We start from the raw sequence: 9,541 nt of genomic DNA, 5'->3' as shown, positions 1-9,541 counted from the left end.
CCCTGGGTGCTGCTGCCCAAGCGAGAACGACCAATGCGGCCCGACCCTGATGGCCCAGAAACGGGTTTCTGAGGTCCGCCACGGCATCCCCTACGCCTAACACGTCTCCCTGTTGTGGGATCATTGAGTGCGACCCTCAAAAAAGAATTCTTGAGGTGATCCGTGCAACTTAGTAAGTTCATTTAGGTAGCACGATACAGGACTTTGTGGGCCGAAAGAGCTGCATTTTTGCTGTATGAAGCTAGTGGTTATATGCTTAGTGTTCAGGGGGGAGAGGACGTGCAGGCAGTATAGATCATAAATGTCTTCTTGCAATTTCTACTCCTAAAACTACTGTCACAAGATTTCTCTGGTGCTTATCATTCAGTTCGGTATTAACTATCGATGAGACATACAGGCAGTCATGAGACCCTTTAAGAATGTAGCAACCAGTACTTATTTGATCCTTATCAAAACTATGCAGGCTATCAGCTTTCTGAGCTAAAGATGAACATTTTTCTGCTTTTATCCCTCATCATCCCGCAGGTAAATTCTGCGGATCGAACGACGGAGAGGAGACAAACCGGTTTGCGCCCTCTGCTGTAGGGCTGCGGGGCAGGCCAGGCGGTAGCGCTGCAGGGAGAGAAGCGACCGGCGGAGCCAGTAGAAGGCGCTGTGGGAGCTGCCGGAGGGGCCCGGCGGAGGCGGGGTCAGAGGAGGGAGCGCGGCGGGGCGGGGCGGGGCGCTCGTCTTCCCGCTAGCCGGGTACATGGCGGCCCCGGGCGCGGGCCCCGGGCCGGGAGCACCCCCGGGGCTGGAGGCGGCCCTGCAGAAGCTCGCGCTGCGGCGGAAGAAGGTGCTGAGCGCCGAGGAGATGGAACTTTACGAGTTGGCGCAGGCGGCGGGTGGCGCCATAGACCCCGACGTGTTCAAGTGAGCGCGCGCGGGTGGGGAGTGCGCGCTCATCCTACCCCCCCAGACACCCCTGCTCCCCCGCCCGGGCCTCTGATCTGGAGGAGCCCCCCACCCCCACCCCGCCCTTTTCGGACCCCTTTGAGCGCCCAGAGTAGAGTTGGGGTCTTGAGGGAAGTGGCCTTCCTGAGCCTGGGCGAGGAAGGCTCACTGGCCACCGCGTGTGTTCTCTCCAGGATCCTGGTGGACCTGCTGAAGCTGAACGTGGCGCCCCTCGCTGTCTTCCAGATGCTCAAGTCCATGTGTGCTGGGCAGAGGCTGGCGAGCGAGCCCCAGGACCCTGTGGCCGTGTCTCTGCCCACATCGAGCGTCCCGGAGACCCGAGGTCAGAGCTGGGCCCGGTGCTCCCTGCCCCTGTGACTCAGGAGGCGGGTGGCAGGGGAGGCACGTGGGCGGTGCCAGACACAAGGTGGGCTTGGTCCTGAGTGGCCTGGCCTTACTGTGCGTCTTGTCCCAGGACCCACAGGGACTGCCCAAGGGCTCGCCTTTTGGTTTCCAGTCCCCAGTTTCGTTTCTTTGCTACCCTTTGCTACATATGCAAGTCCAGATCAGGTGGTCGCAAAGTGGGTGTCCAGGGTGGCCAGCAGGCTAAGCCTCATGTGGGATTCTGCCTCCTTCCTTGGGTAGAAATGCTTTCATTCCACAAACACGGGAACAAGGTGGCTTTGGTTCCTGTTCTCACGGTGTGTACAGCCTCCAGGAAAGTGTTCAGGGAGCGGGGCAGGCAGAGGTCTTACTGCCACCCCTTAGCCTATACCCCATCTGGGCCCAGGTGCTGCCCAGGAGTCTAGCCAGCTGAGCGTTCTTCCTCGGATTGCAGGACGGGTCATCATGGCAGCCCCTGGCTGCCCTAGACACGCAGGGTGCAGAGGCCTGAGTGGGCACCGCACTGGGCTCAAGTTTGAGGGGCCTCCTCACTCTCGAGAGGCATGACTGGGGGATAAGCAGGTGCCCATGACAAAGGTGTCACAGTGGAGCTCCAGCTGCATCCTCCTGGTGTGTCGCATCTGCTCCCAGTTTCAGAAACAACCTGAATGCTTGGCCAGAAGCATTCGGGCACTCACAGACATCCTGAGAAGGGGCCGATGTTCAGGTGGGGGGCAGGCTGGGTCCCTGTGGGAGGGAGTGCCAGGGCCCTGGGTACCCACGCCCCCTTTCCTGAGAGGCCCTGGGCACTGGAGCGCAGGCTTCCTTACTGATCCACGCTCTGTCTGCTCTCTTTGTGTCTCTCTCTGACCTCCAGAGGCCTCCTTTCTCTCTGCCAAGAGCTGTAGTCCCCCTGCAAGGCCCTCCTTTTCCTCGGCCCCGCGGCCTGCGGCCTCTCCGGTTCTGCTCCACGGCCCAGCTGCCACGCACTCGCCTCTCTCTCCAGGGCCCCCCGGTTCCCTCCGGTTCTCTTGCTGCCTGTTCTCTCCTTTTGCAGGTTGCGTTTACTGGTTTATCTCTGGGGGTTGGTGCTCTTTCTTGTTTCTGTGGAAACTGCTGTGGCCCCTATTCGAGAGTCAGAGCAACTTGGAGATGAACTGCCAGGGCAGGACCCTATGGGCCATCCCTGTTACACAGCTTAGGGATTGGGGACACAATTTCAGATCTTGGTTTATTAGAGACCACTTGCAGTACTGCTGGAATGGGACCAACGCCCCCTGCCCCCAGAGGCCAATTCTGCCAGGTGTGACTTGTGCTCTGTAGAGGTGCCCTCACCCCGAGAGGAGGGCAACAGGCCGAGGGGCAGGAGAGCCTTTACTTTGCTGTAGAGAGGGAAGCCTTAGGTGTGAGAAACACCTTGGTTGCTTAGATGCTGTCACCTGACAGGTAGCCTAGAGGGTAAGATGTGATTGTCCTTTCCTGCCTGTTTCCTGAGCTGAGGGTACCTTCCAGGCATTGCCCGGTGTGGTGAGGCTGGAGGCCCAGAGCCAGGGGCGTGTGAGGGCCTGAGATCCCACAGATGCCCTGGCTGTGCTCTCCGTATCCTTTCCCACATCACCTACCTCGCTGTTCTAGGTGCCACCTGAAACTCGGCATGGGGAAGGGCCAAGGGGCAGGTCAGGGTAGAGCCAGTAGACTACAAGGCTGAGTTGAGGAATCAGTGGGGAGAGGGAGGGAGAAACTGGGAATGGAGCCCTCCTCTTTCAAGGGGGTGTTGCTGCTTGCTCACCCAGTGACTGGGTGCCAGGCTGGCTCTCAGCGCTGAGGGCTCAGGGGGGCTGTGAGATGGACAGGTCCCCCTTCCAGTTTGGGAGATGGCTAGATACACCAATGGTGACAGAGACAGGAGGAAGCCAGTGTAGCCAGCCTTGCTGGAGCAGCGAGGGTTACGCAGGCTCAGAGTCCTGTTGCCCTGCAGCCCTTTGAGGTAGGAGTAGTGGGGAGCGCTCCAGCCTGAGATGCGGGCCCAGGTCACTGGTGGGAGCAGGCCTGAGCTTGGAGGGGAGAGGTGGGAAAGGGAGGGCGGAGAGCCCAGAGGTGGAGTGGGTTTGCTTTGGTGCTCAGAGCACTGACATAGAGGGGCTCGGAGAGAGGTGGGGAAGAAGCCCCAAGCATAGGGACAGGAGTGGCGTGGAGTGCTGGGCCCCACAGGGTTTTCTCAAGTGCTTATGCCTTGGGTCTGCTGGGTTGGGCAGCCAGTGGCCAGGATATGAGGACATAGAGGTCCTGGGGAGATGCCCAGTGAGGGTAGAGGGCAGCCTGGAGAGGGGGTTGGTGGGGAGGCAGTGGAGGGGAGTGGGGCACATGAGGGGCCATGCCAGGAGTGTGCTGTGGCCAAGAGGCAGAGGCCATCAGAGATCAAGAGCTCTGAGGCCACATGTTGCAGAATCTGTCTGTCCACACAGACCTTGGGCAGAATCTGAGGTAGAAAAAAATGAGGAGAGTTGTCAGAGTGATCAGTTGGGGGACTGTGGTGGCCTAGGATCATGATGGGGGTTTGGGGCTGTTAGGGCTCGCTGGCCTTAGGTTTCCCACAGAATTGGGGTGGCAGCTGCTGCAGACCAGGGGCTGGAGGCCCGCCCAGGAGTTTGATCTGGTAAGCTGCAGCATGCACAGCATCCAGGTGGCCTGTGGGGACTGTCACTGACAAGCTCATCCATTCCTGGCTCTACTAGGCAGAACACGGGGAAACAGAAGACCCTAAGAGCACAAAGAGGGTAAATGCTTGTCATGATGAGGGTGTGGTCACCAAGGAAAAATAAAATTCGGTCGAGTGTTCTCTGCTGAGGTTTAGGGAAACTGTATGCTTTAAAAAGATGTTCCTCTGGAATGTGTAAGATGAAGTTTGGTATGCAGAAGCTGTGAGCCCTACACAGCTGCGCTGTCCAATACAGGAGCCATGGGCCCCCCAGGGCTTGCGGCTGAGACTCACTGCAAGTTTAAGTATACACCAGACACCCAGATGCCAGAGAACTGGAACAAAAAGAATACCTCACAAGTAATTTTCATATCGATTACATGCTGAAATGGTAATATTGCACATTTTAGGTTAATTAAAATACATGATTTACATTAGTTTCCTGTTTCTTTTTACTTTTTTTTTTTTTTTTTAACATTTATTTATTTTTGAGAGAGAGAGAGACAGAGCTCAACTGGGGGAGGGGCAGAGAGAGAGGGGGACACAGAATCCAAAGCAGGCTCCAGGCTCTGAGCTGTCAGCACAGAGCCCAACACAGGGCTCCACCCCCCAAACCATGAGATCATGACCCGAGCCGAAGTCGGACACCTAACTGACTGAGCCCACCCGGCCCCTCCCCCACTTTTTACTTTTTAATGTTGCTACTGGAAAATGAGTTACATGTGGTTCACATCATATTTCTGTTGGGACAGCGCTGCTCCAGAACAATTGTACTTTGCCTGAAACACTGAGTCAGGGCTGTATGTACCGCATGTGTGCAGGAGAGGGTCACATCTCCTAAGAAGCACAGGCCCAGTTAAGGGTCAAAAGTGCATGTATGCATGTCCATGGTGCACATCAGTCTTTGTCATTATGTCTGTATGTGTTCTGGAAGCACTGATTAAGCCACTCCTGTGTGCTCAGCCAGAGAGGGCGGCAGGACTGGCTGGTGGGTGTAGACCTTCTGGTGGGCTCTCGAGTAGCAGTGATAGGTGGTCCTGGCTGCACGCTCACCCTGGCCACCAGACCTTGCCAGCCAGCCTTGAGGATATCAGGGCACTTGCTATGCTGCCTCACCCCCTTGTTCTTTTCCTTCCTCACACACACATCCAGTGTCCGCTTACGGCCCCTCACTAATATTTGACCGCAGGGGCCCCACCGGCCCATTTGAGCACGAGGGAGTGCTCCCACCATGCAGGAGAAAGGCCACTCCCGGGGAACATGGGCAAGATGGGAGCAGCTTCTCACATTCTGGGCTTTTTGTCAACCCTTGATCCCCCCGCACCTCTGCCAACAGAGCTTGCAGGGGATGGGGAGTTGGGATCACATGGGCCACACCAGAGTTAAATGGTTCAGTGGGTCCCGCTGGGGCGGGCCAGCTCCCCAGCTGCAGGGGGTGTGTTTAGGGTTGCCTTTGGGGTTTTGCTTCATCTGGGGTTGGGGGCGGTTCGGGCAGGTATTAGGGGTAGGAGGAGCACCAACTTTTTAACACCGTGAGCCAGGCTGTTTTTAACCTTCAGTGCTCATTGTCTTTGACACCCGTGAGGGCTCCTCAGGCATCGGGCCTGGGGGCATGTCACTGCCACCCACCCTAGCCTATAATCACCCTTGGCTCAGTCCTGCCCTCCAATCCATCGGACCCTAACTACCCCATTGCAGGGAGCTGGGGCAGGTAAGACCGGTTGCAGAAAGTCCCCTGCTGTGTCCAGGACAGAGCAGGTCTGTCCACTGACAGGCCCTCACACCATTCTCCTCAGACCAGAATGCCTCCCCAGCTCTGCAGGAGGCCTAAGTGGGTCTCTCCACTAACTGAGAGCATGTGATTCCTGAAGGTTCCAAGAATTGCAGAGCTCGATAAACGGTTAGATGGTTTTCTTAATGGCTCAAATTTACATTGGTGTCTTATTTCCAGGGTTTGTCAGCCTCATCAAGGTTAAAAATGAACATTATTTGCTATTTTCTCCTTTCCTCTCATCCTGGAGTTTCCAGAAGGGCCCTGGTCATTATACTGAGGGGGAGAGGAAATTCAGATATATGGCAGGGTGAAGAAAAGCTGCATTCAGACCCGGGCCCACGTCTGAGACCCACACTGCCATTTTGAGGGTGGCCTATGCTTGAGCTATATTTTCAGGTCCTTCAGGGGCCCTGGGCCTAGTCTGTAGGATGCCTAAGCATGCAGGGGTAGGCCAGGTGCTACAGATGAGTTATGCCAGTCTGGCCAGGCCTGGAGAGGGACATGGCCTCATAGCTGACCAGCAGGTTGGGAGCTGTAGAGTGGCGGGGCTCGTGCACTCACAGGAGACAGGATCCTTGCCCACTGACCAGTCAGCGGGAACCAGAATATCAGAATGTGTAACCGGAAAAAGGAAATGTGTGGTGACGGTTCTCTACTTTTGTTTTTTCCATGAACCACTGGCGGGCTGAGTTGGCCCAGCTTCACCCCACCACATGCCCTTGGCCCTCTGTAACGTGTTATTACATCTCCATTGAATCAAACCTGTGCAAGCCCAGGGAGGCAGGGCAGGGGAAAATCTGAGCTGTGGAATTCCAAGCAGTGGCACCATGGTAACCCTTTCCACCCCACTAGGCAGCAAAGACCCCCTGTTGTTCCCTGGGGAGGAGCTGTTCAGAAATGCTCTTAGGAAGGGCTGTCCTATCTCTGTAGGAGTCCTGGGGAGAAAGTAGTGTCAGAGAGGATGGAAAGGGAGTCTGATGTCTTGAAGAAGCCAGGATCTGCAGTGTCACAAATGTAGGTGCCTCCCCTTGTTCCAGGTGACAAATGGTGAACCAGGAGTGACTCAACATGCCCCCAAGAAATTCATGGTGTCTTTTCTCCAAAAACCCACATGTCCCCATTGCAGGCTGTTTATTTGACTAAGAACTGACATTAAGGTTGAGGGTCAAACATGGGACGCATCCCCTGGTCAGAGTCTGCAGGATGGACCCTGCCAGGCTGGAGCAGAGAGGAGCCCTGGCTGGGGAAGGCCCAGTGGGGAGGGACTGTGACCCAGGGGGTGAGCCTGCTCCCTGGGCGCATTTTGTGCCTCCTGGTGTCCTCTCAGTCTTGTGAATGCTGTCAACATCCTGAATTCCTTTAGAATAAAGTTTGGCCCAAGTGTGATTACAGATCTTCCGGTCTTCACAGAAAGAGGGGAAGGTAAGTAAATTACAAGTCAAGGGATATCTGCACCAGTGGTCTCCATCTGAATGTGACTACCTGTGGTCAGGGCAAGCTTCCTCTGAGCAGTCAAGCCTCAGCATGAAGCCAGTCACAGGATCCTGGAGCTGAACTTGAGAGCAAGAGGCTTGACCAGCGAAAGTTTGCAAAATACTTTGAGGTAGTCAGGGAAACGCCTGAGGGAAAGATTCCAAGGTCCAAATGCAAAAGCCTGACTTCCATTCTTGATGGATGTGCTTCCAGCAGTTCAGCTGTGGGTGATCTGGAGCAGGGAGCGCCAGGGGAGGCTTCAAAGTGGTGGCCCTGGTGGCGAGCCCTCCTGTGCTGCTGGTGGTCGGGCGATTCCTTACACTCTCCAGGGCAGGAGTCAACCGGCTGAGCTCACCTTTCCCTAAATGGGCCTTGCGGACTTTCCCCATTGTTCCTCGTGCTGCTTCTGTCCTAGGACCTATGCTCCAGGGCCTCTTGCACTCTGTCGAGGACTTCTCTTGGATGTGCCCTCTCCAGGTGGTCCTCAGCCTCAGGGCTCAGAGCTGAGAGGATCCCTGGCTGAAAGGTCGGACAGAGATGTACCAGACGTAATGTGCAAGGAACACAAATGTAGTAGGTGTGCCGACTGTGGAGTTTGCCCTGGTTCCTAACAATTGTGTTCTGCGTCCGCTCAGGGAGAAACAAAGGCAGCACGGCTCTGGGTGGAGGCCCAGCACTGGCAGAACGTGGCGGCCGGGAAGGATCCAGCCAAAGAATGCCCCGACAACCCAGTGCTACCAGGCTGCCGAAGGGGGGCGGGCCGGGGAAGAGCCCCACTCGGAGCAGCACCTGAGACGGGCAGACTTCTCACGCCACCCAGCTGTGGGCTCCACCAGCCTCCTAGCAGAGGCTACGTGTGGTTTCCTCCGGTTGGTAATAAAGCTTTGTGAAAAACCGAGGGTCCATCCAAGCTGTTTTCTATCACCTTTTGAATACATTAAGGCTCAAAGATTGAGAATCAGTTTTGCATTGTGGGCCTAGATGTACTGCAGCTGAACGTAACAACCAACTGACCTAAACCAGTGGTTTCACCCTACTATACCTTATTTTCAGGTCATACAGAAAAATCTCTGTATGGTTGGCCCATGAACAAATGGGGGTCAGGGGCACCAACCCCTGCATAGTTGAAAATCCCAGCGTAACTTTTGACTCCCCAGAACTTAACTACCAACAGCCTACTGTTAGTAGGAAGCCTTACTGTTAATATACAGTCAACTAACACATCTTTTACGTATGTATTATAGACTGTATACATACACTATATATATCATATACTATTATATACTGTATTATACTCTAGGAAACTGGAGAAAAGAAAATCGTAAGAGAAATACATTCACAGTACCATGCTGTAAAAAATCCACATAGAAGTGACCTGCACAGTTCAAACTCTTGTTACTAAAACTTTTTTTTTTTTATTATTTTTTTTAACGTTTATTTATTTTTGAGACAGAGAGAGACAGAGCATGAATGGGGGAGGGTCAGAGAGAGAGGGAGACACAGAATCTGAAATAGGCTCCAGGCTCTGAGTGGTCAGCACAGAGCCTGACGCGGGGCTCGAACTCACGGACCGTGAGATCATGACCTGAGCTGAAGTCCGACGCTCAACCGACTGAGCCACCCAGGCGCCCCTACTAAAACTTTTATAAATGCACGTCAACATGTTTCGCTAAAGAGAAAGGTGCAGTGCTTTTGCCGAGACCATTCCCAGGGTAGAGCTGCAAGGGTCTGAGGGTGGAGTGGAAATGCTGTCTTACAGGTTACGTGCACAGTAAAGTCAAAGATGAACCGTAATCTAGAGCTCACCCTGTGACTGTGAATGCCATGGACAATCCAATAAAACTCCAACACCCCCCCCCCCGCCCCTGCCGAATGTCCTCACCCTACACATTTGACCCACAGCATTAAGGACTTTGTGGACAGCCCCCTTCCATGGACCTCAGGTGTTCAAACTCCAGTTCCAAACTTACACATTAGTCACCATGTGCCATCAACAGAGAAACCTGAAAAATTGCAAATTCAATTGAAAGCCTAACTCAGTTTCGCTAGAATCTAGGAAATCTTTGTGCTTTGGAACCTCAATTTGGAAATAACTGTTTTCCCCAGGTCATGCAGATCATGTCAAGTATGCACTGGCTCCCTACAGATGTAGGTAGTGCTGTACACAACTCACAGTGCAGCCCAGGACAGCTTTCCACACGGCCTGACAGGCCTTGGGGTCCCACCCATCTGTGCAGTCGCATGAGTGCATCCCAAAGGGGCATCACAACAGACCGAAG

The 9,541-nt window shown here is 54.6% G+C and overlaps 1 protein-coding gene across 1 annotated transcript; it reads left to right on the top strand.

Annotated features, from left to right (window-relative positions):
- The first annotated feature begins 712 nt into the window (after positions 1-712).
- LOC122203769 (mitotic-spindle organizing protein 2B) lies at positions 713-8,160 on the top strand. Its single transcript, XM_042910848.1, has 3 exons — positions 713-912; positions 1,128-1,276; positions 7,898-8,160. The coding sequence occupies exons 1-3, from the start codon at positions 749-751 to the stop codon at positions 8,053-8,055; spliced, it is 471 nt and encodes a 156-aa protein (XP_042766782.1). The 5' UTR covers positions 713-748; the 3' UTR covers positions 8,056-8,160.
- Positions 8,161-9,541: the final 1,381 nt, after the last annotated feature.

Source organism: Panthera leo, chromosome D3 (genome assembly GCF_018350215.1).
Source record: "Panthera leo isolate Ple1 chromosome D3, P.leo_Ple1_pat1.1, whole genome shotgun sequence".
Lineage (NCBI taxonomy): Eukaryota > Metazoa > Chordata > Mammalia > Carnivora > Felidae > Panthera > Panthera leo.
This window is presented reverse-complemented; position numbering and strand designations above follow the sequence as displayed.